Source organism: Ogataea philodendri (genome assembly GCF_020536065.1).
Source record: "Ogataea philodendri strain CBS6075 chromosome Unknown scaffold16, whole genome shotgun sequence".
Classification (NCBI taxonomy): domain Eukaryota; kingdom Fungi; phylum Ascomycota; class Pichiomycetes; order Pichiales; family Pichiaceae; genus Ogataea; species Ogataea philodendri.
Window position 1 is genome coordinate 72,910 of NW_025763930.1, and position 24,959 is coordinate 97,868.

Here is a 24,959-nt window from a genome sequence, read left to right on the forward strand (position 1 = left end):
GGTTAACTTTTTGCCACTCGGAATTTGCGCTCAAGACGCCAGTAATAAAATATGTGGCTGGTGCGAAAATAAGGCGCATGGCACAGACCTACCCCACAATCTCAAAATAAGCTTAGTAGTACAGAGTGTCTATTTATTAATACACGAGCACAGCGCTCTGATGAACGACATGGCCATCTTTTGGTTCTGGGGCGTGTTGAGTTGTTCGAACAACGTCTGTTGGTTACCCTGTTGCGATTGCTGTTGGTATTGAGGCTGTTGCTGGTATTGGGGCTGTTGTTGGTAGCCACCTTGTTGATAGCCACCCTGTTGATAGCCACCCTGCTGGACGTTGGCCTGGCCGTTCTGCGGAGGTCTGAGCTTGACGTGGTCGTCGTCCGGAACGTTCTGGTGCTCCACCATGGCTCCAATGCCGTTTGGATTGACGTTTCCCCAGGAAGCAGGGATCTGTGCTCCCGCCAGCTCGATGATCAAAACTCCCGTGTTTTTCGGGTTGATGTAGTTGGTGAGCCGGGCCTCGTTACAAAGCTGCTCGACCGCAGGCTTCAACTTGGCCACTCCGTTCTTGGAGTGCAACCCTTTGCCAACAATACACTCCAAATGGTGCTCTCTGCGGTTGATACCGTTGATGATACGCTGTTTCAAAATGTACTCGGCCTCTCTCACATACAGTCCGTGCAAGTCGATGTCGTTGTTGTCGGAGTCGAGGTTGTTCTCCTTGAAAACGTACTCTGCTGCCTGCTGGTTGTACCGCTCGGCCTCGGCAGCGTACTGGGCCGCTTGCTCAGAGTACTTCTTGGCCTCGGCACCATTGCCCTGTTTGTACGCTTTCTGCGACTCGCTGGAGAAATGCTGCTTCTGCTGATAAGCCTTGTCGGCCTGGTCGCGGAGCTGCGAGTACTTTGCGTCGGTAGCATGGTTATAATCGTCCTGTCCTCCTGTTTGTTAGCGCTAAAACGGCACCAAACACCTACCCGAAAGGAACGTCCCGCGGTTGCTGGCTTGGGTCATGCTGGAACTTGTCAAACTGGTCAATCCAGTCCCTTGCACGTTTCGGGAATTTCATGTACTGGTCGCATCGACGCGTCGACGTTCGCGGGTTTTGTACATCACGTGATGTCCCATTTGGTAGGCCCTCGCCAGGTTGAAAAAAAAACTTTTCAGTGGAAAAAAAATCACATCCAAATACAACTCCAATGGCTGCTCCGTATGTTGACACCTGAAGAGCAAGGATCTGGACGGTTCTTGATGTGATATGACACTCACTGCGAAAGCGGTGGTTTTGAGGCTATTACAAGCGACGCTGGCGTCCTCGTACTTGTCTCACTGTCAAACGCACTGTAATCCTAATGGATACAGCTGACACCTGTTCATGTCTATTAGACATGGTTCTGTTGGGTATCGAGAAGATCGATTCTGACGAAAATGATCCCAAGGAGAAGTGGTGTTTTTTAGGTAAAGAACCCGTTCTCTCTGAAGACATTACGTTCCAGGAATGCTTTTACGGCAGTTCCTGGCAGGGAGTGTGACAGCGACTGCGTTTCACAAGTGCACCTTCCAGAGCCGAGTGCTCTGAACACCCCAATACTAACATTCTAGAATTGCTAAACCAGAGTCCCAAATCAAAAAGACCAAGCAGGCTTCCAAGACCGCTGAACAAGTGGCTGCCGAGAAGAAGGCCAGAAAAGCCGTATGTATTTGATTTTTCGCCCAAGTTTTCCCTTCAGATGATGAAGACCTTAAATGCAACAGCGAGCAACCGCAATGAAGCTTGTTAGTTAACCATCTTTCGGGACTGATTTGGGAAACTTGAAAACTTTTTCAATACTAACTATTACAGGCCAACAAGGAAAAGAGAGCCGCTATCTTCAAGAGAACCGAGGCTTACACCAAGGAGTACGCTGACGCTGAGAAGGCTTTGATTGCTGCTAAGAGAGAGGCCAAGGCTTCCGGCTCTTACTACGTTGACGCCGAGCCAAAGCTTGTCTTTGTTGTCAGAATCAAGGGTATCAACAAGATTGCTCCAAAGCCAAGAAAGGTTTTGCAATTGCTCAGATTGACCCAGATCAACGCTGGTGTCTTCGTCAAGGTCACCAAGGCCACCGCCGAGCTCATCAAGTTGGTCGAGCCATACGTTGCTTACGGTTACCCTTCGCTCTCCACCATCAGACAGCTCATCTACAAGAGAGGTTACGGTAAGGTCAACAAGCAAAGAATCGCTCTTTCCGAGAACTCCATCATCGAGGCTTCCCTCGGAAAGTACGGTATTGCTTCCATCGAGGACTTGATCCACGAGATCTACACCGTTGGTCCAAACTTCAAGCAAGCCAACAACTTCTTGTGGCCATTCAAGCTCTCCAACCCATCTGGCGGCTGGGGTGTTAGAAGAAAGTTCCAACACTTTATCCAAGGTGGTTCTACTGGTAACAGAGAGCAATACATCAACGAGTTGATCAAGAAGATGAACTAAGTGTATCCTTAATATATTACGAATCCTATTTCTTAGACACCCAATCGTTCAGGCCGTATCTGTTTCTTAGAATCTCGATCGCGTAAAACTGGAGCCGGACCACAAAGATCGTCCCGTGCTGGTCGTACTCCTTGGAGGCGTCTGTGCGGAGCAGTGTGCCAAAGTTGTAGTCTGCCACCTTTTTCTCAAACTTCTTCAAGAAATCTCTCCAACGGGCCTTTCCCGCAGCGGATTTCATCTCCTCCTCGTTGATCACAGCCACGCGCTCTGGGAAGGCAAACTCCGGGAAGTCCTTCAGCACTTCCTGGACAATCTCGTCGTCGTACTTGGTCAGCTTCAGCTTCGAGCCAGGAATCGAGCGCAGCAGGTTGAAGTACGTCTCCATCTGCTGCACCGCCTTGACAGCAAACTGTTTCTCGATGTCTTCGTTGTTTTCGGCGGTTTCCGGGTCAAACGTGTTGAGCGACATTACTGAATACTTTAGCTCCACTGGTTTTTCTAGGGTTTTTTTTTTAATTTAAAAAAATTGCCAAACGTCTGCCATAACAGAATCGGGCGCACTGGTAGAACCTGTTTTTGAACAGAATATGGTGGTTTGCACAGCTATAAAGACGTGAATGGAACAACCCAGATCTCTGAGTAAGTATCTCATCATGAACGATCTGGAAAAACGGCCCGAAGTTGTCCAGCAACAAGTCCAAGAGTCTCGTGGGGGCTGGTTGCAACGCAAAATCAACACCTTCAAACCAGCTACCAAAACCGACGGAGCAGCCCCGTTGAAACACCAGCTTGGCTCGTTCCAGATGCAGATGATCTCGCTTGGCGGCTCTATTGGAACAGGCCTATTTCTGGGCTCGGCCCAGTCGCTGAAAGATGGCGGTGCCGGCGGTGTACTGATCTGCTACTCGGTCATCTCCATCATGGTTTTTTGCATGGTCCACTCGCTGGCCGAGCTCGCATGCAACTTTCCTGTTCCCGGAGCGTTCTCGTACTACGCCACGACGTTCATCGACCCGAGCTGGGGCTTTGCCATCAGCTGGAACTACGTGATGCAGTGGCTGGTGCTGCTGCCATTGGAGCTGAGCGCAGCCTCCATCACGTTCAAGTTCTGGGACGGGTTCCCGATCGGCGACGGGTACCTGATCACGGCGTTCTTTCTGATGATGATCCTAATCAACATGCTGCCCGTCAAGATCTACGGGTTCGCGGAAGTGGTTTTCTCTGTCACCAAGATCATTGCCATTCTGGGCTTTTTGGTGACCGGGCTGGTGATTCTGTTTGGTGGAGTCCCAAACCACGACGCGATCCTGGGCAGGTACTGGCACGATCCAGGCCCGTTCACACCGTCTGGGTTCAAAGGCATTGTGGCCGTGTTTGTCACTGCTGCGTTTAGTTTCAGCGGAACAGAACTCTGTGGCTTGTGTGCCGCAGAAACTCCAAACCCTGTCAAGTCCATCCCCAAGGCGTCCAAACAGGTGTTCTGGCGGATCCTGTTCTTCTACATCAGCTCGCTCACACTGGTCGGGTTCCTTGTGCCGTATAACGAGCCACGGCTCATGGGCCGCGACGAGTCCGGTGCAAATAGCTCGCCGTTTGTGATTGCCATTCGCAACGCAGGAATCCCCGTGCTACCATCCATCATGAACGTGGCCATTTTGATTTCGATCCTGTCTGTGGGCAACTCGGCGATCTACGCCACGTCCAGAACGCTCGTGTCACTTGCCCAGGCCGGCATGGCCCCGAAAAGCTTTGGCTACATCGACCAGGGCGGCCGGCCAATGGTGGCTATTCTGGTGACTCTTGCGTTCGGGTGTCTCAGCTACCTGTCGCTCGTGGGAAACGGGGCCCAGATCCTGTTTTCATGGCTCCTGTCGCTTTCTGGTCTCTCGTCGCTACTCACATGGTGCTCCATCGGTCTGTCGCTGATCCGGTTCAGAGCAGGCATTGCTGCACAGGGCCAAACCACCAAGGATTTGAACTACGTGTCCACGACCGGTCTCGGGGGCGCGTGGATCTGCTTCGGGTTCGGCGTTGTGGTGCTGGTGGCCCAGCTGTGGATCGCGGTGATGCCCGTCCAGGGCACGTCGTCGGCAGAAAAGTTCTTTAAAGTGTACCTGGGAGCATTTGTGGTTGCAATTTTCTTTGCAGCACACAAAGGCTACGTCTACTGGCAAACGGGCCGTGTCCAGTTCGGCATCAACCCGGCACACATGGACGTGTTCTCGGGCCGGCTGGAGATGGAACAGCAGGCGCTCGCAGCGAAAAAATGGTACAAGTGGTAAGTTGTTTCGTTTTACGGAATCTAGTCATGTTGGTGTGGCTCTGTCTCCGGCACAAACTGCACAGAAACCGTCTTCAGGTTGGTGTAGTTGTGTTTGAGTTGTCTTTTCAAGCCCTCGCCAATCTCACTCATCTGCTCCAAAGTCAGATGGTTGGTGTAGTGTTTCTCCTTAGCACTTAGATCCACAATCACATTCATATTTGTTCCTGATGGTAGCACAGACATCTTGTCCACCTTGAGCACGCTGTCTTCTCTGGCGAGCTGTTGCTCGGTCAACGTTCTAAGAGAGATGTATCTTGGGTCGTTGGTTGGCAGGGCCTTGTCGGTGAGTTCTTTAAACGACTGGAATAGGCCAGAAAGTCCGACTTTCATCACCAAAACAGAAACAAGCAGTCCTCCCACCGAATCTAGCCAGTAGATGTTGAGGAAATAGCCAGACGAGATGGTCACAAGAGCCACCACCGACGTCAACGAGTCCACACGGTGGTGCCACGCGTTGGCAATCAGAACTTTGGAGTTGAGACGCTCGCCAACACGGCTGGTGGCCCGGAAAAGCCACTCCTTGGCCCCGATCGACGCCAAGGCCAGCCAGGCCGCGTTGATGTCGGCGCCCTGCACAGCCTCGTGCGCGTCGTGGTGGTCGTGCACATGGGTGTGGGTGTGCGAATGGCCGTGGATCGGCAGGGACTGGATCATGTCCATGACTCCGTGGGGGAGAACCGGCGTCATGATGTCGATCAAGGACCCCCACCCGATCTGGAACCCGGCATACAGCAAAATCGCAGACACAAAGAACGAACCAAGCGTCTCCACCTTGCCAAACCCAAACGGATACAGCTCGCTGGGCTTTCTGGTGCTGTACTTGACGGTGGACAAAGTCAGCACGTCGGACACCAGGTCCCCCACGGCATGCACGGAATCGGCCACCAGGGCTTGCGAGTGGAAGTACAGCCCGCCTGCAAACTTGGAAACGGCCATGGTGACGTTAACCCCGAGTCCAATCCAGGTGATCTTCACCCCCTCATTGGCCCAGTCTTTGGTATCGTACAACTTGGCGGAGTCGGGATCGTGCGAGTGGGAGTGGCCGCCCGAATGCGAGTGGGAGTGTGCTCCCAGGTGGGAAATGGGCAGATGCGGGTTGAAAAAGTCCTTCACTTTGGACCACGGAGTTTTCGACACTGGCGCTGCTGGCGGCGGCGTGGTGTGCGAATGCTGGTGCTGGTGGCCCGCGTTCAGCACAAGCCGACCTGTGCTGAAGTGGAGCCGGGTGCCAGCAGTGCGGAACCGCACAGGAGTTATCATTCTACCGTACATTACCTGTAGTCCTCTAACGAATATCTGGCTAGCTATAATTTTTCATTCGCTTCCCCCCACTTGTTGGGGGTGCGTCGTCGCGTCGTCGCGTCGATCGACCTCGGGCAACCGCATCAGCTCGGCCACCTTGGCTCGCAGCACCAGTCTGTCCTGCTCGAAGTTCACACGGCACGCCTCCATCCGCCGCAATGCAAACCGGATTCCTTCCAGGTCGTTCTCCAGAATGTTCGAGATGCTCAGCTTGAAAGTGTAGCAGTTGCGCAAAATCCACAAGATGTTCTTGTACTCCGCCGGAAGCACCGTCAGTTGCGAGTTGGACCAGTAAACAAACTCCACCAGCTGCGCCAGTGTCGGCTTCTTGTCCGTCTGCTCCAGATGGTGTCGTGTCGACTTGAACTTCATGTCGATGTCGCAGATCGGACACAGGAACCCGCTGATCTCGCTCTCGTCCTTCTCGTCCAGCCCCAGACACCCAAAGTGGAACCATTGCTCGCACTGCTCGCACTCAATCATGATGCCGTTCTCGTGTTTCTGACGACACACGCAGTAGTTCGACGAGCCGGGCGGTTCCGCGAAAATCTGCTCGTCCGCGTGCTGCCACTCCTCAAAATAGCTGCGCAGCTTCTTCACCTTGGAAAGTCCGAAATATAGCACCAGCTGTTCGTACCAGACGTCGATCTGTTGCTCGTAGAACTGCAGCGTCTGGTGCTCGGACACAAGGTACGAGTACTTGGCCACTTTCTGTGTTATTTCTGCCAGAAACGGCCGGCTGATGTTGAAGCTCGAGTCAAAGTAGCGTAGGTTCGAGTCGATCATCCGCAGCAGCTGGTCGGACTCCGCGATCTCGCCAAACCGCAGCTGCACCGTCTGGGCGATCTGCTCCAGCTGGCCGTACGTGGTGGAGTACTCGTCCAGCACAGAAACAACGTTGCCCCGCGTTTCGCGGTCCAACGGCAGCGACTCGTACTTCTCGTACAACTGCTGGAGCTGTTGCACATCGCCGAGATTCTTGGCCAGCTCCCGGTTCGCCTCCATCGCCTGTGCGTACACCAGCTGCAGCTTGTCGATGGTCTCCTGGTCCTGTGTCGACCCAACATGGAGCCCCTCCTCCAGCAGCTCGGCCACCGCAGGCGTGTCGATCGCGTAGAAGTCCACAGTCTCCATCTTGCGCAGCCACTGTTTCCGCTTCAAAATGCGGTCCAGCAGCAGAAAGGAGTCCAGCTTCACTCCAAAAGACGCTCCCAAAGTGTGAAGACTCTCGAGCTCCTTTTCGTCCGGCTGTTTCATCAGCTGCTCCACCAGTTCGTTGTACTTGATGATCTCGTTCGAGTACTCCAGCAGCTGGTCCATCTCGGGCGTCGAGATCGGCAGGTGCGGGATCTCCTTGATCAGCCGGTCAAGATCCTCCAGCTCGTTCCAGGACTCTGTGTCGGAACTGTACTCCATCTTGCGCTGCCGCATCCGCGTTGACACCTTAAATTGCAGAAATTTCAACGCCCGAGCTACCCAGTCCTCCGTCAGCCTGTACAGCCGGCGCAGCTGGTCAAACACCTCGTACGCGTCGCGGTCCTGCGGGTCGAGCTTGTCCACTCTCGGGAAAATCGACTCTCCTTCGGTCAACAGCGGCCGGATCAGTTTCGTCGACGGCTTGTCGTAGCCGGAAATCAGCTCCTGGTACTTGCTCAACCACTGTGCTCCCGTGACCAGCTTCGACCGAACAACCTTCTGCGTCGTTCTCAAAGCGTCGTCGGACATCCTCACCGCAAACTCGAGCCGGTAATCGTGACTGTCGGAGTCGTAGGTTTCCAGGAACTGTGCAACACTCATCGTCAGCGACTCGCCAGACCGTTTTCTATCAGAAAGAACAATGTATGACGGATACGCGTCTGTCAAGTCCGTGTCCACCACGTTCGCTGTTCCTGTGGAAGTCTCCTTCAAGTGCAAATCGCGCACATGTTCTCTGCGATCCATCTCCTGTCCAACTAGAGTGTCCAGCACAGGCTCCAGGTCGCGCAGAGTGTCTCTGTCGTTGCAGTTGTTGGCAATGTTCACAAGAAACTTGAAAGTGGAGAAATTAGGAGCAATCTGCTGGCTCTGCATCCACTCAATGCTGGCTAAAACGGTCGAGAGCCAACATCGGCTGGCGAAGTTGACGCTCTCGTTGATGGTAGTGCCAAGCGAGACGTTGAACGAGTAGGTTTGCGGGTATTTGACCACGATCTCGCCCGGAACCTGATCGGTGGAGAAAACCTCGATACCGTTCTGCTTGAGTTCCTCGGGAGACATTATCAAAGAGTCGTCCAAAATGTCCTGTTTGGATACAAACTCGCGAAACAGCTCGTTCTTGAGCTTCTTTCTATCGCTCACTGTGGTTTTCCTCAACTTTTCGTACTTCTCCTGCTCGCTGGGTGGAATAAAGTACCATTTTTTCACAGCTCCCGAATGGTGATAATCGGCCCGTTGCAAAAAATGATCCTCCATTGTCCACGCCTGGAAGCTGTAAGTGGCACCAATGTGAAGCTTTGGCTGGATCAGCGACGACTCCTCGTTCAGATAGCGCAACAAGGACCCATCGCAAACGCTCAGGTACCGCAAGTTCCAGCCGGTTGCCGTATAATCTATTTCAGGAACCTCGACCCCAAACTGGGTCTGGACGTCATTGTTCCAGAAAAACGAGTCGTCCGTTGATTGTATGCGCTCACTGTTTCTGTCTAGTTCTTCCAAACTGGAAATCCCGCTGATCAATGCCCCATCGTCGTCGACTTCAGAGCCTGTCCAATGATAAAAGTCGTAAGACGGAAGGGTCTTAGAATCGGGCGTAGTGTAACCTGGAGTGTGTATAGTGGACCTATCGAACTTGGGCTGGAACCCAAGACTAATTAAAAGGTCTCTTTTGCGAATGAACTGACTGTAGCCGCCAGAAACCACGGCTCCTTTCTTGGACTGTGAAAATGTAGCAAATTTGCTTGGCAGATGGATTCGGTGGTGCTGGTTGGGGACAACCACCTTGATGGCGCCATATTTGCGGCCGATGTCCTTCAACGACTCAACGTATGCCATCGGGTCTGCAAATTGGTCCTGCGAGGGCCGGAACACAGGGATTTGGCAGGCCGTCTCCAATTGGTCCCCTTCGCCAGAACGGGCGTTCTGAAGCACGTACTCGGGCTTGTGGGCCGTCTGGAATCTGTCTGTGGACGGCGGCCCGGCAGACTGTGTCCGATGGCGCGGAGGGTCGAACAGACGGAATTCCTCCTGCTTCACCCCCAGGGCCAGTCTCTTGCGATCTGATTCCAGCTGGTCCTCGGGACTTCTTTTGAACTGGTCCAGGCCCTCGGACGGCGATGCGTACCGCGAACCATGAGCCGGCTGTAAGGCGTCCGAGATAGACTCGGTCAGCTTGGCCAAAGAGGGAAGCGTAATTCTTGTCTCTCCCGGCTCGGGCGTGGAAACTATACTGTTGAGCGGCGGGAGAGAAAAGTCGTCTCCCAACGACGACAAGGAGGGAAGCGTGATTTTCGGGCGTGTCGCCGGATCGACTCGAGCGTCAAATTGCGAGCCTATCGGCGCTCTCTCCTCCAACATAACTTTAGAGAACAAAGTATTTTTCAGCTTTGGAAAAAAAATTAACTATGCATGGGTTATTTATTAAACAGGAATCGGAAGCAGCGCGTGGCTCCTAACAGGCCGCAGACTGGCACTGCCCGGAATGACCACTTCCTGGAAACTGGCCTGGTCTCTCAGAGCGTCGCTGAAACTCGTGTGTTCCTTGATTCCGTCCTCGATGGACTTCTTGATCAGATTGTCCCAGTCGGTAGTGAGCACGTAGTAGCACTCAGCCAGCGACACAAAGCACAGGGCGCACATCATGCCCACCCATAGCCCGATCAGGCCCATGTGCAGGTTGAACCCGCACGCAAACGCGATCGGCAGGGCAAACACATAGTAACTCACAAGATTGAGCCAGCCACTGATGTACTGACGGCCCTGTCCCCGCAAGACTCCGCCGCTGACACAAGCAATTGCGTCGTTCACTTGGTACGCCGCCCCGATGATCAGCACTTTGCTGGCGAGCTCGATCACCGCAGGATCGCTCGAAAACAGTCCAACAACCGTAGTTCTAAAGTGCACAAGCAGCACCGCATTGAAGGCTCCAAACAGCAGCGACATCCACAGCGCGGCGTGCGACGCTCTCACGGCAGCGTTCTTGGACGCCGAGCCAATGAACCACGCCACTCTTGTCGACGCAGCCACGGAGATCGCAAGCGGGATCTGGTAGATCGTGGACCCCGTGGTTGTCATGATGGACTGCGAGGCCAACGCGGCCGTTCCGAACTTGGACGAGGCAAACGTGATGATCTCGAACGCCAGCCACTCGGCCTCGATCATGATGACTCCCGGACCGGCCAGCCTCAGAGTCTTGTTCCAGTTGCGGAAAACGTCGGCAGAGAACCCGCACCAGCACCGGTAGCCGTTGACGAACCGGGCGTAGCAGAAAAGCATCGTGGCCATGCACCAGTTGGTGATCACCACGGCTGTAGGTGCTCCGAGGAACCCAATGCCAAACCGTTCGTTCCAAACCAGTTGGTAGTTGAGAAAGATGTTCAACGGAGCGCACAGCACCAGCACCAGTGTCGACGCGTGGAAAATTCCCTGTGCTTGCAGGAACTGTTTGAGCACCTCAAACACAATGTAGCCCGGGACTCCGTAGATGAGTCTCTTGAGGTACGATGAGGCCAGATCGCTGAGCTGTTCGTCCTGGATGATCTTCATGAGCAGCGGCCGCGACCCCCAATGCAGGAAACTGAACATTGGGATGTACAGAAGCAACAACAGCACCAAACACCGCAGACTGTGCATCCCCACAGATCTGTAGTCTTTTCTGCCGTACGCCTGGGGACAGAGGGTAGATAAGGACGAAGCGATTCCTTGGATGATGGCGTACGCAGAAACGTTACAGAGCAAGTTCGACAACGACACTGCTGCCAGTTCCTGCGATCCCAGGTTACCAACACTGAAAACAGAGGCCACCGTCAGGGAGAACTGGAGAAGGAAGGTGATCACCAACGGCAGGGCACTGAGCGACAGCAAGCCGAGCTCTTGCACGACGGAGGTTTCGACCTCCAAGATCAGTCCCACGTCGGTTGTTCTGGTGGGGACCAGGTTCAACATGGTGAGCTGAGACATGGACGATTTCATAGAGGCTCTTCTGCTTTGGATGTAGTGTTCCTCGCTGATGGAGCCGTACTGGTGAAACGACTCATCCGCGAGCAGCGACACGTCGTCGTCGTCCAGATAGGACCGCGTGGAGGGCCGTCTGGGAGCTCTGGCGGTGTTCATTAGAGAAGAAATGAGATACGAGATTGCTTGTTTTGTTTATATTTACAAAATTAGATTTGAGGGATTATGGGCTGTGGGGAAACGCGCATGGGGGACTGGGATGGTATTTTCCTAGTGTTTAGGGCGTGTGGCGTAGTTGGTAGCGCGTCTGCCTTGCAAGCAGAAGGTCATCGGTTCGACTCCGGTCTCGTCCATTCTTTTTTTTTCTTAATTCTGCTGACATGACCAGTTACTCCAATTGGTTGCCCCACAGTACCCCGCGAAGAAAAGAGTTGGCTGGGAAATCTTCCAACCAGAGCCATGTGGAAGAGTGCTACAAGAGCGTTGGGTGTTGGCAAGCGTGCCATTGGACGCCACCACGCACGGACCGGTGTTTTTGCCGGGGCCGGCTTGGCCTTGGTGTATTACGAGCTAACCGACAAACAACCTGTGATGAACGACTTTTTCAGAAAGTCTGCCAATTCCAACACCATCAGTGTGGCCGAGTACGCAAAGCACACGTCTCCAGACGATTGCTGGGTGGCTATTCGCGGCCAGGTGTATGATATGACGGAGTTTCTGCCGAATCACCCCGGAGGACGAGCTGCAATTCTCCGAGTCAGCGGATACGATGCAACCGAGATCTTCGAGCAGATCCATCCAAAGGGCACGATTGAGAAGTTTTTGCCGAAAGAAAAGCATCTGGGCCAGCTGGATGCGCCGGCTCCGGAACTACAACAGGAAATGGACGAAGCTGAGGTCCAGAGACTGGAAAATGTGGATAACAAGCCATCACTTGATGAAATCATGAATTTGCACGATATGGAGTATATTGCCAAGAACACGTTGCCGCGGGGTGCCTGGGCGTACTATTCCTCGGGGGCGGACGACGAAATTACCTTGAGAGAGAACCACTATGCGTACCAGAGAATTTATTTCCGGCCTCGGGTGTTGGTGGATGTGAGCAAGATCGACACAAGCACGACACTTTTGGGCACCAAGTCGAGTGTTCCGTTCTATGTGAGCGCCACTGCTCTGGCGAAACTGGGCCATCCGGACGGAGAGTGTTCGATTGCTCGCGGAGCCGGCAAAGAGGGGGTGATCCAGATGATTTCGACTCTTGCGTCCAACTCGTTGGACGAGATTGCGGCTTCGCGCATCCCGGGAGCCACCCAATGGTTCCAGCTGTATGTGAACGAGGACCGGAACGTTGCGTTTGACATGGTCAAGCGTGCGGAGCAGCTTGGAATGAAGGCCATTTTCGTCACCGTGGACGCCCCTAGTCTGGGAAACAGAGAAAAGGACGCCCGGGTCAAGTTCAAGGGAAACTCGAATGTTCAGCAGGACAAAGAAGTCAAACGCGACCAGGGAGCCTCGAGAGCGCTTTCTGCGTTCATCGACACGAGACTGACGTGGGACGACGTGAAGAAAATCAAGTCGACCACCAAGCTCCCAGTGTTGATCAAGGGGGTGCAGCGGCTCGAGGACGTGGAGCAGGCGATCGACGACGGATTTGACGGCGTTGTTCTGTCCAACCACGGCGGACGGCAGCTGGACACGGCTCCAACGCCGATCGAGCTGTTGGCAGAGGTTGTTCCCGAACTGAAGCGCAAAAACAAGCTGCGCAAAGATTTTGAGATCTTTGTGGACGGAGGAGTGCGTCGTGGAACAGACATCCTTAAGGCAATTGCCATTGGCGGCAACGACGTGCGCGTCGGAGTCGGGCTTGGCCGGCCGTTTCTGTACGCCAACTCGGCGTACGGAGAAGATGGTGTTCGCAAGGCTGTTCAGATCCTAAAGGACGAGCTTGAGATGAACATGAGACTGCTGGGAGTTCGCAACATCGACGAGCTCAACAGCACGTTCGTGGACACTAGGCGACTGTTGGGCCGTAGCGCTCCGGACGAGCTGTACGACCAGTTGTACAGTCCGCTCAAAACAGTCAAGTTCAAAAATGAGTAGAGTACGTAGATCTGATAGATCGTCGTCATATGTTCAGTTCCTTGGCCTCGAACTGCTTTAAGGCGGTGAGGATGTGCTGGTTTTTCAGCCAGATGAGGCGGTTTTCCTGGGTGGTGGCGGCCAGTTGCGACTGGAGGTTTGTTTTAAGAGATTGCAGTTTTCGGAGGTACTGTTCGAGCTGGACGGCGTGGTTTTCGAGCGCCGAGTCCGGGACCTGGTCGATGGGCACGGCCGTTTTGGAGGTGTAGATGTTGGCGAGTTTGGAGTACTTGTTGGCGAAATGCGGGCTTGTATTCGACTGTTTTTGGTGATTGTACTTGTCAATGTCTGTGGCTAATGGGGTAGGTGTGGCGACTAGACGATGCGACTGTTCGTGTTCAAACACCGATTCTGGCGATTCGAACTCGAGCGGGCATTTCAAACACCCAAACGGTGTCTGAGAGTGTCTGATCAGATGGGACAAGAGCGACGAAGGAGACTCGAGCACAGCCCCGCACGTGAACCACCGACAAACAGAATCGGCGGCTATATGTTTGGTCACATGAGCCGCCAGATCGGATTGACGCTCGAATTGGGCGTCACAATCGGTCCACTGGCAAAAAAATCGAACGTGGTTTGTGCTGGCCATAATGAAGGAAACAAATACAGGAGTGGAAAAAAATTTGTCGAATATAATAAATACCGTTAATTTCTTGTGATGTCGTCCCTCCAGCATTTAATTTTGCAGACGCTGGATAAGAAGCAGCAAATTGCCGACACGGCTGTGGAATTCCCCGACGCCGATACCGCGGCCGTTCAGGCCGCTGTGACGTCGTTGGCAGCCAAAAATATGGTGGAGTTCAAGACAAAGGAAACCGACAAGTGGACTCTGACCGACGAGGCCAAGGATATCGTTGCGAACGGATCCCATGAATACAGACTTCTGCAGAAGGTGACCGAGTCGCTGGAAGGGCTGAAGATCTCGGAGGTTGACGGGGTGATGGGTTCCAACGGAAAGGTCGCCCAGGGCAGAGCTTTCAAGAATGGGTGGATAGGAAAAGACGGCGACAAGTTGGTCACCAAGCTTTCCAAGGACTCCCAGGTCGAAGACACCACCGCGGAACAGCTCAAGGAGATTGAGAAAACTGGAAGTCTCGCCAACAAGAAAGATATTGCCGAGTTGAAGAAGAGAAAGCTGATTCTACAGTCTAAGGTGTTCACTTTCAACGTGACCAAGGGTAAGGAGTTCGCTTTGGAGATCAAGCAGCTCGAAACAGACATCACCAGCGACATGGTTGTGACTGGATCGTGGAACAAAGCAGAGTTCAAGCCTTATAATTTTGATTCGCAGGGTGTTATGCCATCTTCTGGTGCTCTTCATCCGCTGAATAAGGTGAGAGAAGAGTTCCGTCAGATCTTCTTCAGTTTGGGATTCTCCGAGATGCCTTCAAACCAGTACGTGGAGAGCGGTTTCTGGAACTTTGACACCTTGTTTGTTCCTCAACAGCATCCAGCCAGAGATTTGCAAGACACCTTCTACTTGAAAGACCCAGCTACAGCAAAGGAACCGGAAGACAAAGAATACTGGGAAAACATCAAGAAGGTCCACCAAGAAGGTGCCTACGGCTCCATCGGTTACAGATATCCTTGGAAGGGTTCTGAGTCGCTGCGTACGGTGTTGAGAACACACACCACCGCCATTTCGTCGCACATGCTCAAGAAACTGGCTGCCGATCCAAAACCAACCAGATTGTTCTCGATCGACAGGGTTTTCCGTAACGAGGCCGTCGATGCCACGCACTTGGCCGAGTTCCACCAGGTCGAGGGTGTCTTTGCCGACTACAACCTGACCTTGGGCGACCTGATTGGCTTCATGCAACAGTTCTTCGACAAGATGGGTGTGCACGACCTAAGATTCAAGCCTACGTACAACCCGTACACCGAGCCTTCGCTGGAGATCTACGCTTGGCACAACGGGCTCGGCAAGTGGGTCGAGATCGGAAACTCGGGTATGTTCAGACCAGAGATGTTGGAGGCCATGGGTCTGCCAAAGGATATGAGAGTCCTGGGATGGGGACTTTCTTTGGAAAGACCAACCATGATCAAATACGCCGTGAGCAATATCAGAGAGCTGTTGGGCCACAAGGTGGATCTGGACTTCATCGAAAACAACCCTGCTGCCAGACTAGACGAGGATATTTTTTAGTTGGATAGGTATTGAATATATGATAAATATTTCAGGCTGTGCTAAACTGTGTTATCTTTTGTACCATGACTTTGTTTTGTTCGTTGGGGATGTTCATTATTGACGAGATCCATTTCGCCAATGGGACGAGTCTGTACGATGTTCTTGGTGGGGGAGGCATTTATGCGTTAGTGGGGTCACGGCTGGTGCTCGGCAGTGAAAACAGCCAGCTGTGTGGGGGCGTGATTGATATCGGTAACGACTGTCCCCCGGCCATATTGGACGAGCTGAAACGGTGGGGGACAGGGGCTGTGTTTCGGTACGACGAGTCTCGTCGGTGTACTAGGGGCTGGAACAAGTACGGCGACAACGAGTTCCGCGACTTTAAGTACACCACGCCCAAAAAACGCATCCAGGTGGACGATCTGGCGCAGTACGAGCATCTGATCAACACCAAGTCGTTCCATTTGCTGTACTCGCCGTCTCGCGTGATGGATATTCTTGGCCAGATGGCGAAATACCGGCCAGACCGGCCGTTGACGATCTACGAGGCGATTCCGGACCTGTGCACGCCAGAACACTTGCAAGACCTGAACGAGGCCCTGCGGTATGTGGATGTGTTTTCGCCGAACGCGGCCGAGGCTGCTGCGTTTTTTGGCGAGCAGGAGCCCACGGACCGCGTAGGGTGCGAAAGAGTGGCCCAGAAACACGCGGCCAAGGCTGTGGTGCTGCGTTGTGGAGCCATGGGGTGTTTGTTGGTGGCCCCGGGCGTGCAGAAATGGTTCCCAGCCTACCATAGCGACCCCACATTGCCCGACTACAAGCTGGTGGACCCAACAGGGTGCGGGAACACGTTTGTTGGAGCCCTGGCTACCAAACTCGCCCAGAGCGGGAATTTAGAGCTCGCATGCATAGAAGCGACGGTGGCCAGCGGTCTGGCGATCGAACAGCACGGACCGCCTCTTCTGCAGAACAACGACCGCTGGAACGGCCAAACGTTCCAAGAAAGAGTGGAGATCTATAAAAAACGAATCCAATATTAATTACTTATTATTTCCTTATCTAGAATGGTGGCCGTTTAAGCAGCGTACTTCTTCTCCAAGTCAGCAAAGGCACCGGCAATGCTGTTGGCGATGATGTCGCAGTGCTCCTTGGTGAAGGTGTAGGCTGGGGCAACAGTCAAGTGGTCACCGTGCATGATGACGTTTCCTCCCTCAAGAATCTCGTTTCTGATGGTTCCGGAAAGACCCATGGAGGTGATGCCTCTGGCAAGACACAAAGCGCCCAGGGCAGGACCAGCGGCCTCGGATGGCGCAAATGGCTCCTTGGTGGTCTTGTCCTTGACAATCTCAATAGAAAGGAAGTTTCCTGCTCCACGGATGTCGCCAGCGTACTTGGCGTCCTTGAGCTTGAGCTTGAGCTGCTCCTTGAGGTAAGCACCGTTGACTCTGACGTTCTCGATCAGGTTGTCTCTGTAGATCTTCTTTTGGACGGCGAGACCGACTCTGCAGTTGAAGTCGTGCGAGTGGTAGGTCTGTGCTCCCATAACGGCACCAGAACCTTCGACGAACACCTTCTTGACCTTTGGCGAGATCAAAACACCAGCAAGAGTCACGAATCCAGATCCAATGGTCTTACCAACAGAACAGAGGTCTGGTCCTCCCTCGGAAAGACCGAACTCTGGCGACTTGTAAGTGTATGAGTAACCGCATCTTCCAAGACCGCACATAACCTCGTCCAACATGAACAAAGCGCCGTACTTGTGGCAGATGGCTCTGCAGCCGTCCAAGTAGCCCTTGGTTGGGGTTGGGGTACCGAAAGTAGAACCACCAACGGTCTCGATGATCATACCGGCAATGGTGGTTGGGTCGTTGTCGATGAAAGTCTGCTCCAACTCCTTAAGCAGCTCCTGGGTGTACTCCTCCTCGGATTGGCCAGCCTTCTGGTTTCTGTATGGGTAAACAGGAGAGACCTTTGGAGTCTTGGAAGCGTCGATCAAAATGTCGGAGAAAGCGTACTTTCTGGATCCGTCTCCAATAGACAAGGCACCAATGGTGTATCCGTGGTAGGATTGGTTTCTAGAGACAAACTTATGTCTCTTGTAGTCCTTCAACTCGTTGTGGTATTGCTTCATGATCTTCAAAGCGTTCTCGTTGGCCTCACTTCCAGAACCAGTCCACAAAGCAGAAGCAAAGTCTCCATCGGACTTTTCACACAAGAACTCTCCAAGCTCCTCAGCAGCGTAGTTTCCAAAGGATCCACCGAAAGTGTAAACAGACTCCTTGGCGAATTGGCCCATCAGCTCAGTGATCTCTGGGTCACAGTGGCCAAGAGAAGAAACAGCAGCTCCAGACATGGCATCAAGAACAACCTTCTGTTCCTTGGTCTTTGGGTCCTCCAAAACAAGGTACATACCGTTGTTCTTGGTACCAACACACAAAAGACCCTTGTCGTCGATCTTTCTTTGGAAAACGTAGGAAGTGTCTTTGCTCTCAACAGTCATATTACTCGATAATGATTAATGACTCTTAGACGCGGAATTGAGGGGCCTTTTATAAGAGTGTGCGGTTTTGGGTTCCCGCAGATAAGTCGCATGTTTCCTAATTAGGCAATTGATAAAGTGCAAACGGATGCGCTTGGTGTATTGGGAGAAGGAGAGGCTATTTCCCGATTTGGAGGTGACAACTTTGTCCACGCACAGGGGCCGCGCGTTTGCACAGATCCAGAGCTTGACGTGTGGGGACACATTTAGCGTTTGGCGCACCTTGCCAACGGCTCGCGAAAAATTACGGGCAGTCTGAAATAGTGAAAAAATTAGAAAGCCGTTGCAAAAAAAAAAAAAAAAATGGACGAGTTGGGAGTCGAACCCAAGACCTTTCGCATGCTAAGCGAACGCGCTACCAACTACGCCACACGCCCGTGTACGGTGAATTTTGAAGCCCGGTCAAATATGTTAGGTTTTTGCGACAGGGCGTCGGTTATACGTTGTAATTAGCAGAAAGGGTTTTTTAATTTTGGAAATGGTAGCTGCAAGTAGCAACCAGTGGGGTACCGAAAAATAGGGTGAGAGAATTCCGGAGGTTCAAGTATACACTAGCTACTGCCTTCTGTTGTCCATTGTAAACTCTCTGGATTCTCCTCGCTGTCCCCTTCTCTCCCCCATATTCCTATTTCGTCTCTGGCCCAGCCAATCATAGCCTGCACTATTCTAAGCAGCCTGGAAAACCTGTAAAACTCAGCACGCCCGCCCACCGTTTTCCATAACTGCCCCGCGTAAAAACCTGCCCACGCGCGAAAAACCAATTTAATTGAAAATTTTTTTTGAAATCAAACAAAACACCATAAAAAGCTAAGGGCTTGCTCCATTCTCTGCGGGATACTGCTCGATTCGCCTCTGTACAACGTTAGCCAATCATATCCAAACCTGGCTGAAGTCGTGTTCATATAATAGCTGCCATGAGTCAGAAAAATACCCGTATTGCCATTGTCTCTGACGACAAGTGCAAACCCAAAAAGTGCAGACAAGAGTGCCGAAAGGGGTGTCCGGTGGTCAAGACCGGAAAGCTGTGTATCGAAGTGACGCCAAGCTCGAAAATCGCCTTCATCTCGGAAACATTGTGTATCGGATGTGGTATTTGTGTCAAGAAGTGCCCGTTCGGAGCCATCAACATCATCAACTTGCCAACCAACCTTGAGAAAGAGGTTACCCATAGATATTCCGCCAACTCGTTCAAGCTTCATAGATTGCCTACCCCGCGTCCAGGACAGGTGCTGGGTCTGGTGGGGACGAACGGTATTGGAAAGTCCACAGCATTGAAAATTCTTGCCGGTAAGGAGAAGCCAAACCTCGGAAGATACGACGACCCTCCAAACTGGGACGAGATTCTGCGTTATTTCAGAGGATCTGAGTTGCAAAACTACCTCACCAAGGTGCTCGAAGATAATATCAAGGCCATTATCAAGCCGCAGTACGTGGATAACATCCCGCGTGCCATCAAGGGACCAATGAACAAAGTCGGAGAGTTAATAAAGGCCAAGCTCGAAAGACAGGACGCTGCCAAGACGGTGGTGGAGACGTTGGAATTAAAGGCCATTTTGAAAAGAGAGGTTTCCAAACTGTCTGGTGGTGAGTTGCAAAGATTCGCAATTGGTATGACATGCGTTCAAGACGCCCAGGTTTACATGTTTGACGAGCCTTCGTCATATTTGGACGTGAAGCAGCGTCTGAACGCTGCCTACATCATCAGATCGCTTCTGCAGCCGACCGTTTACGTGATTGTGGTGGAGCACGATTTATCTGTGCTGGATTACCTGTCGGACTTTGTTTGCATTCTTTACGGTGTTCCATCCGTGTACGGTGTGGTGACTCTTCCAGCATCTGTCAGAGAAGGTATTAACATCTTCCTTGACGGTCACATTCCAACAGAAAACTTGCGGTTCAGAACCGAGTCGTTGCAGTTTAGACTCGCTGATGCTTCCGACAAGATGATTGTGGATCAAACACACGCCTTTTCGTACCCATCCATGGTTAAGACCCAGGGAGATTTCAAGCTCACTGTGGAGGCTGGAGAGTTCTCCGACAGTGAGATCATTGTCATGATGGGAGAAAACGGTACCGGAAAGACCACTTTGTGTAAGTTGTTGGCTGGTGCCATCACTCCTGACGAGGGAAGCAAGGCTCCAAAGTTGAACGTTTCGATGAAACCACAAAAGATCGCTCCAAAGTTCACCGGTACAGTGAGACAGCTGTTCCTGAAGAAGATCAGAGCGTCGTTCCTGCATCCTCAATTCAACACCGACGTGGTGAAGCCATTAAGAATAGAAGACATCATTGACCAAGAAGTGCAGCATCTTTCTGGTGGTGAGTTGCAGAGAGTTGCCATTGTTCTTGCTCTGGGTATGGAGGCCGACATCTACCTGATCGACGAGCCTTCTGCTTACTTGGACTCGGAGCAACGTATTATCTGTTCCAAGGTGATTAGAAGATTTATTCTCCACTCCAAGAAAACCGCCTTTATCGTGGAGCACGATTTCATCATGGCCACGTACATGGCAGACAAGGTGATGGTGTTCGAGGGTGTGCCATCGAAGACTGCTACTGCGAAGAAGGCAGAGTCCTTGTTGACGGGATGCAACCGGTTCTTGAAGAACCTGAACGTGACGTTCAGAAGAGATCCAAACTCGTTCAGACCTAGAATCAACAAGTTGGACTCCCAGATGGACAAGGAGCAGAAGCTGAGCGGTAACTACTTCTTCTTGGATAACACCGAGTTATAAGCTTTGGCGCAAATATTTAAAGGCTAATAATATTAATGATACAACAGTTGAGTCATTTGGACTCTTTGTGCAAGTTATAATAACCTGGAAAATTTTGAACTTTTTAAAACTTGTAATTTTTTTCCAATGAGTCTTGAAGACAAAGTCGAAAACCTCAAGTTGGACTCCCAGCCGCCTGCAGAGGTGGTTTTGGGCCCTGATGGCCAGCCTCTTTCAAAGAAGGCCTTGAAGAAGCTCGAAAAAGAGCGCGAAAAGGAGAAGAAGAAGGCAGAAACCGCCGCCAGAATCGCCCAGGAACAGGCCGCCAAGGCTGCGGCCGACGCTGCCAACGACACCGCCAAGGACAACTACGGCAAGCTGGGTCTGATGCAGTCGAACCACAAGACGGGAATTCCACGGATTCTGTTCAACACCCTGACCCCTGAAGACGACGGCAAGGAGGTGGTGTTCAGAGCCAGAGTGCACAACTCCAGACAACAGGGAGCCACCATGAGTTTCTTCTCGTTCAGACAGCAGGACGAGCTGATCCAGGGTCTGATAAAGGCCAATGGCAGCTCTGTTTCCAAACAGATGGTCAAATGGGCCGCTTCCTTGAGCTTGGAGTCGATTGTGCTGGTGCACGGTGTGGTTAAGAAGGTGGACGAGCTTGTCAAGAGTGCCACTGTTCAGGACGTTGAGATCTCGATCACCAAGATCTTCTTGATCTCGGAGACTCCTTCGCAGCTGCCGCTGTTGATCGAGGACGCTTCGCGTTCCGACGCCGAGGCTGAAGCTTCGGGACTGCCTGTGGTCAATCTGGACACCCGTTTGGACGCTCGTGTGATTGATCTGAGAACCGTGACAAACCAGGCCATTTTCAGACTGCAATCCGGAATCTGTCAGTTGTTCAAGGAGTTCTTGATCAAGCGCAAGTTTGTGGAAACTCACACTCCAAAGATGATTGCTGCTGCTTCTGAAGGTGGAGCCAACGTTTTCAAGGTCGACTACTTCAAAGGTTCTGCTTATTTGGCCCAATCTCCTCAGTTCTACAAACAACAGCTGATTGCCGCCGATTTCGAGCGGGTGTTTGAAATTGCTCCTGTTTTCAGAGCAGAAAACTCAAACACTCACCGTCACATGACCGAGTTTGTTGGTTTGGATCTGGAAATGGCTATCGAGGAAGACTACCACGAGGCCGTCGATTTGCTGTCGGACCTGTTCATCTTCATCTTCAGCGAGCTCAAGACAAGATACGCTAAGGAGATCGCCACCGTCAGAAAACAGTTCCCTGTTGAGGAGTTCAAGCTACCAAAGGACGGAAAAATGGTGGTTCTCCACTACAAGGAAGGTATCCAGATGTTGAGAGACGCCGGAAAGGACGTTGACGACTACGAGGACCTGTCCACCGAGAACGAGAAGCTGCTGGGTAAACTGGTGCGCGACAAGTACGACACCGACTTCTACATCCTGGACAAGTTCCCGTTGGCTGTCAGACCGTTCTACACGATGCCAGACCCTGAAGACAGCAACTACTCGAACTCGTACGACTTCTTCATGCGTGGCGAGGAGATTCTGTCGGGAGCCCAGCGTATTCACGACCCTACTCTGTTGGCCGAGAGAATGAGAGCACACGAGGTGGACCCAACCACTCCGGGACTCTCAGACTACATCCAGGCGTTCACATACGGCTGTGCCCCGCACGCGGGAGGAGGTATTGGTTTGGAGAGAGTGCTGATGTTTTTCCTGGACCTGAAGAACATCAGAAGAGCCAGTTTGTTCCCAAGAGATCCAAAGAGACTCAGACCTTGAATATACAGGAGCTACTCCGCACACCGGGTTATTTAGTTATGAAAAATAAATTAGTGCAGCTGTTTAAAAAGTAATGACAGAGCCTGTTGACATTCCTTTGAAAGCGGCCGACTCTGCGCAAATCTCGCGCACCTCGAGCGGCGACGTCGTTTCCGAGGAGGAGACCAAGTTCGGATCTGTTCACGACCTGTCGACGGTTCATTACTCGTACACAGAGGACAAGATTCTCAGGGACCAAGACGCCAAGGTCAAGGCGTTTAATTCGATCGCCACCTCGCCCAAAGGGTCGCGGTCGTCGTCCGTGCACTCTTCGCGGCCGTCGGTTGTGGACTTCATGTCTCCCATCCCTGGACTCAAGGCTGCGCCGGCCTCTCCCACGTCGAACAAGTTCTCGTATAACTCCATAACGCACGAGATGACTCCGATGACGTCCACGGACCACCAATTGCTGGCTGCCAAGGCGCGCATGGGCAATCTGATTCTGAACGACCATAACTCCATCTCCGAGACTCCCTCCAAGGAGTTATTGGACATTTACAAGAACATCGAAACGTGTATTCAGATCCGTGAAAAGTATCAAAAGTTATCGTTGCAAAGACCCCAGGATAACCCGAAAAATAGACAGGACTGGTCCATCTACCCCGACCCTCCAGCGCCGTTCTGGAAGAAAGGCGACCGGTACAGCATCGAGCGCAACCCAGACAAGGGCGACCAGCTTGCGTCGCATTTCGACATCGACAAGGTGGATATACCGGGACTCGACCAGGAACTGGACTACATTCTGGACGATGAGGACGTTTTCCAGGTGGTGGAGAAAGGAACAGAAAAAAAGATCGTTGAGATCCCCACCATCAAGGACTTCTACGTCGATCTCGAGCGCATCACGTCGATTGCGTCGGACGGACCAACCAAATCGTTTGCGTTCAAAAGACTCGAATATTTGGAAGCCAAGTGGAATTTATACTACTTGCTGAATGAGCACGACGAAACGTCCGAGAGCAAACGGAATCCGCACAGAGACTTCTATAACGTCAGAAAGGTCGACACTCACGTCCACCATTCGGCCTGTATGAACCAGAAACATCTGCTGCGGTTTATCAAGCACAAGATGCGCAAATGTCCGGACGAAAAGGTGATAATCAGAGACGGACATGTGTTGACGTTGAAGGAGGTGTTCGAGTCGTTGAACCTGACCGCATACGATCTCAGTATCGACACTTTGGACATGCACGCGCATCGCGACACGTTCCATCGATTCGACAAGTTCAACTTGAAATATAATCCGATCGGCGAGTCCAGACTCAGAGAGATCTTCCTCAAGACAGATAACTATATTCAGGGAAGATATCTGGCTGAGCTGACGCGGGAGGTGTTTGAGGACCTGGAAGCTTCCAAATACCAGATGGCAGAGTATAGAATCTCCATATACGGCCGTTCGTTTGACGAATGGGACAAACTGGCTGCCTGGGTCGTTGATAACAAGCTGTTTTCGCATAATGTCAGATGGTTGATCCAGATCCCACGGCTGTACGACGTGTACAAGAAGGGAAACATCATCGACAACTTCCAGAACGTGGTGAAACACATTTTCCAGCCGTTATTCGAGGTGACCAAAGACCCGTCCTCGCACCCCAAGCTATTCGTATTCTTGCAAAGAGTGATTGGATTCGACTCTGTTGACGACGAAAGCAAAGCAGACAGAAGATTCCACCGCAAGTTCCCATTCCCTCGCAACTGGGACTCCCAGTACAACCCGCCGTACTCCTATTACATCTATTCGCTGTACGCGAACCTGGGGTCATTGAACCAGTGGAGAGCACGGCGTGGATTCAACACGTTTGTTCTGAGACCGCATTCGGGCGAGGCTGGTGATCCAGAACATTTGATTTCTGCGTTTTTGGCAGCAGAAGGAATCTCGCATGGAATCTTGCTCAGAAAATTGCCATACATCCAGTATCTGTACTATTTGTGCCAGATCGGTGTGGCCATGTCGCCGTTGTCCAATAATGCGCTGTTCTTGACGTACGACAAGAACCCGTTCCCGAGCTACTTCCAACGAGGCTTGAACGTCTCGCTTTCCACAGATGATCCATTGCAGTTCTCGTACACCAGAGAACCGCTTATCGAGGAGTACTCGGTTGCCGCACAGATCTATAAACTGTCCAACGTGGACATGTCCGAGTTGGCACGCAATTCTGTTTCCATGAGTGGATTTGAGCACAAGTTGAAACAACACTGGCTCGGAGCAAATTACGTCCTACCAGGCAGCGACGGCAACGACATCGAAAAAACAAACGTGCCCGATATCCGGATGGCCTATCGTCACGAGACTTTGCAAATTGAAAGAGATTTGGCAAAGGCGTATGCAAATATGTCCAGATAGCCAA

At 52.2% G+C, this 24,959-nt stretch overlaps 22 protein-coding genes across 22 annotated transcripts; 11 read left to right on the forward strand and 11 right to left on the reverse strand.

The window, feature by feature from the left end:
* Positions 1-129: 129 nt before the first annotated feature.
* On the reverse strand, positions 130-2,939 carry OGAPHI_003246 (uncharacterized protein; the record flags this gene model as incomplete). Its single annotated transcript, XM_046204204.1, has 4 exons — positions 130-930; positions 1,319-1,376; positions 1,839-2,495; positions 2,599-2,939. 4 exons carry the CDS (start codon positions 2,937-2,939, stop codon positions 130-132), a joined length of 1,857 nt encoding a protein of 618 aa, XP_046061753.1.
* On the forward strand, positions 1,350-2,470 carry OGAPHI_003247 (uncharacterized protein; the record flags this gene model as incomplete). Its single annotated transcript, XM_046204205.1, has 2 exons — positions 1,350-1,455; positions 1,860-2,470. 2 exons carry the CDS (start codon positions 1,350-1,352, stop codon positions 2,468-2,470), a joined length of 717 nt encoding a protein of 238 aa, XP_046061754.1.
* Positions 2,940-2,987: 48 nt separating the features above from the next.
* On the reverse strand, positions 2,988-3,926 carry OGAPHI_003248 (uncharacterized protein; the record flags this gene model as incomplete). The annotated part of the gene is made up of 2 exons (XM_046204207.1): positions 2,988-3,336; positions 3,670-3,926. 2 exons carry the CDS (start codon positions 3,924-3,926, stop codon positions 2,988-2,990), a joined length of 606 nt encoding a protein of 201 aa, XP_046061755.1.
* Positions 3,088-4,752, forward strand: OGAPHI_003249 (uncharacterized protein; the record flags this gene model as incomplete). The annotated part of the gene is made up of 1 exon (XM_046204208.1): positions 3,088-4,752. One exon carries the CDS (start codon positions 3,088-3,090, stop codon positions 4,750-4,752), a length of 1,665 nt encoding a protein of 554 aa, XP_046061756.1.
* Positions 4,753-4,772: 20 nt separating this feature from the next.
* Positions 4,773-6,065, reverse strand: OGAPHI_003250 (uncharacterized protein; the record flags this gene model as incomplete). Its single annotated transcript, XM_046204209.1, has 1 exon — positions 4,773-6,065. One exon carries the CDS (start codon positions 6,063-6,065, stop codon positions 4,773-4,775), a length of 1,293 nt encoding a protein of 430 aa, XP_046061757.1.
* On the forward strand, positions 5,194-7,722 carry OGAPHI_003251 (uncharacterized protein; the record flags this gene model as incomplete). The annotated part of the gene is made up of 3 exons (XM_046204210.1): positions 5,194-6,059; positions 6,924-7,208; positions 7,356-7,722. The coding sequence occupies 3 exons, from the start codon at positions 5,194-5,196 to the stop codon at positions 7,720-7,722; spliced, it is 1,518 nt and encodes a 505-aa protein (XP_046061758.1).
* Positions 6,108-9,647, reverse strand: OGAPHI_003252 (uncharacterized protein; the record flags this gene model as incomplete). Its single annotated transcript, XM_046204211.1, has 1 exon — positions 6,108-9,647. One exon carries the CDS (start codon positions 9,645-9,647, stop codon positions 6,108-6,110), a length of 3,540 nt encoding a protein of 1,179 aa, XP_046061759.1.
* OGAPHI_003253 (uncharacterized protein) lies at positions 7,933-8,262 on the forward strand (the record flags this gene model as incomplete). The annotated part of the gene is made up of 1 exon (XM_046204212.1): positions 7,933-8,262. One exon carries the CDS (start codon positions 7,933-7,935, stop codon positions 8,260-8,262), a length of 330 nt encoding a protein of 109 aa, XP_046061760.1.
* A 51-nt stretch (positions 9,648-9,698) lies between the features above and the next one.
* Positions 9,699-11,405, forward strand: OGAPHI_003254 (uncharacterized protein; the record flags this gene model as incomplete). The annotated part of the gene is made up of 3 exons (XM_046204213.1): positions 9,699-9,876; positions 10,030-10,787; positions 11,052-11,405. The coding sequence occupies 3 exons, from the start codon at positions 9,699-9,701 to the stop codon at positions 11,403-11,405; spliced, it is 1,290 nt and encodes a 429-aa protein (XP_046061761.1).
* Positions 9,711-11,402, reverse strand: OGAPHI_003255 (uncharacterized protein; the record flags this gene model as incomplete). Its single annotated transcript, XM_046204214.1, has 1 exon — positions 9,711-11,402. One exon carries the CDS (start codon positions 11,400-11,402, stop codon positions 9,711-9,713), a length of 1,692 nt encoding a protein of 563 aa, XP_046061762.1.
* Positions 11,406-11,702: 297 nt separating the features above from the next.
* OGAPHI_003256 (uncharacterized protein) lies at positions 11,703-13,343 on the forward strand (the record flags this gene model as incomplete). The annotated part of the gene is made up of 1 exon (XM_046204215.1): positions 11,703-13,343. The coding sequence occupies one exon, from the start codon at positions 11,703-11,705 to the stop codon at positions 13,341-13,343; it is 1,641 nt and encodes a 546-aa protein (XP_046061763.1).
* A 25-nt stretch (positions 13,344-13,368) lies between these two features.
* On the reverse strand, positions 13,369-13,971 carry OGAPHI_003257 (uncharacterized protein; the record flags this gene model as incomplete). Its single annotated transcript, XM_046204216.1, has 1 exon — positions 13,369-13,971. The coding sequence occupies one exon, from the start codon at positions 13,969-13,971 to the stop codon at positions 13,369-13,371; it is 603 nt and encodes a 200-aa protein (XP_046061764.1).
* A 69-nt stretch (positions 13,972-14,040) lies between these two features.
* Positions 14,041-15,528, forward strand: OGAPHI_003258 (uncharacterized protein; the record flags this gene model as incomplete). Its single annotated transcript, XM_046204218.1, has 1 exon — positions 14,041-15,528. The coding sequence occupies one exon, from the start codon at positions 14,041-14,043 to the stop codon at positions 15,526-15,528; it is 1,488 nt and encodes a 495-aa protein (XP_046061765.1).
* OGAPHI_003259 (uncharacterized protein) lies at positions 14,139-14,615 on the reverse strand (the record flags this gene model as incomplete). Its single annotated transcript, XM_046204219.1, has 1 exon — positions 14,139-14,615. One exon carries the CDS (start codon positions 14,613-14,615, stop codon positions 14,139-14,141), a length of 477 nt encoding a protein of 158 aa, XP_046061766.1.
* OGAPHI_003260 (uncharacterized protein) lies at positions 14,770-15,688 on the reverse strand (the record flags this gene model as incomplete). The annotated part of the gene is made up of 2 exons (XM_046204220.1): positions 14,770-15,183; positions 15,593-15,688. 2 exons carry the CDS (start codon positions 15,686-15,688, stop codon positions 14,770-14,772), a joined length of 510 nt encoding a protein of 169 aa, XP_046061767.1.
* OGAPHI_003261 (uncharacterized protein) lies at positions 15,594-18,022 on the forward strand (the record flags this gene model as incomplete). The annotated part of the gene is made up of 4 exons (XM_046204221.1): positions 15,594-16,440; positions 16,674-17,035; positions 17,100-17,197; positions 17,260-18,022. 4 exons carry the CDS (start codon positions 15,594-15,596, stop codon positions 18,020-18,022), a joined length of 2,070 nt encoding a protein of 689 aa, XP_046061768.1.
* Positions 16,586-18,010, reverse strand: OGAPHI_003262 (uncharacterized protein; the record flags this gene model as incomplete). Its single annotated transcript, XM_046204222.1, has 1 exon — positions 16,586-18,010. The coding sequence occupies one exon, from the start codon at positions 18,008-18,010 to the stop codon at positions 16,586-16,588; it is 1,425 nt and encodes a 474-aa protein (XP_046061769.1).
* A 941-nt stretch (positions 18,023-18,963) lies between the features above and the next one.
* OGAPHI_003263 (uncharacterized protein) lies at positions 18,964-20,784 on the forward strand (the record flags this gene model as incomplete). Its single annotated transcript, XM_046204223.1, has 1 exon — positions 18,964-20,784. The coding sequence occupies one exon, from the start codon at positions 18,964-18,966 to the stop codon at positions 20,782-20,784; it is 1,821 nt and encodes a 606-aa protein (XP_046061770.1).
* Positions 19,801-20,289, reverse strand: OGAPHI_003264 (uncharacterized protein; the record flags this gene model as incomplete). Its single annotated transcript, XM_046204224.1, has 1 exon — positions 19,801-20,289. The coding sequence occupies one exon, from the start codon at positions 20,287-20,289 to the stop codon at positions 19,801-19,803; it is 489 nt and encodes a 162-aa protein (XP_046061771.1).
* OGAPHI_003265 (uncharacterized protein) lies at positions 20,445-23,073 on the reverse strand (the record flags this gene model as incomplete). The annotated part of the gene is made up of 4 exons (XM_046204225.1): positions 20,445-20,698; positions 21,060-21,822; positions 22,105-22,363; positions 22,778-23,073. 4 exons carry the CDS (start codon positions 23,071-23,073, stop codon positions 20,445-20,447), a joined length of 1,572 nt encoding a protein of 523 aa, XP_046061772.1.
* On the forward strand, positions 20,911-22,572 carry OGAPHI_003266 (uncharacterized protein; the record flags this gene model as incomplete). Its single annotated transcript, XM_046204226.1, has 1 exon — positions 20,911-22,572. One exon carries the CDS (start codon positions 20,911-20,913, stop codon positions 22,570-22,572), a length of 1,662 nt encoding a protein of 553 aa, XP_046061773.1.
* OGAPHI_003267 (uncharacterized protein) lies at positions 22,646-24,955 on the forward strand (the record flags this gene model as incomplete). Its single annotated transcript, XM_046204227.1, has 1 exon — positions 22,646-24,955. One exon carries the CDS (start codon positions 22,646-22,648, stop codon positions 24,953-24,955), a length of 2,310 nt encoding a protein of 769 aa, XP_046061774.1.
* Between the last annotated feature and the right edge of the window lie 4 nt (positions 24,956-24,959).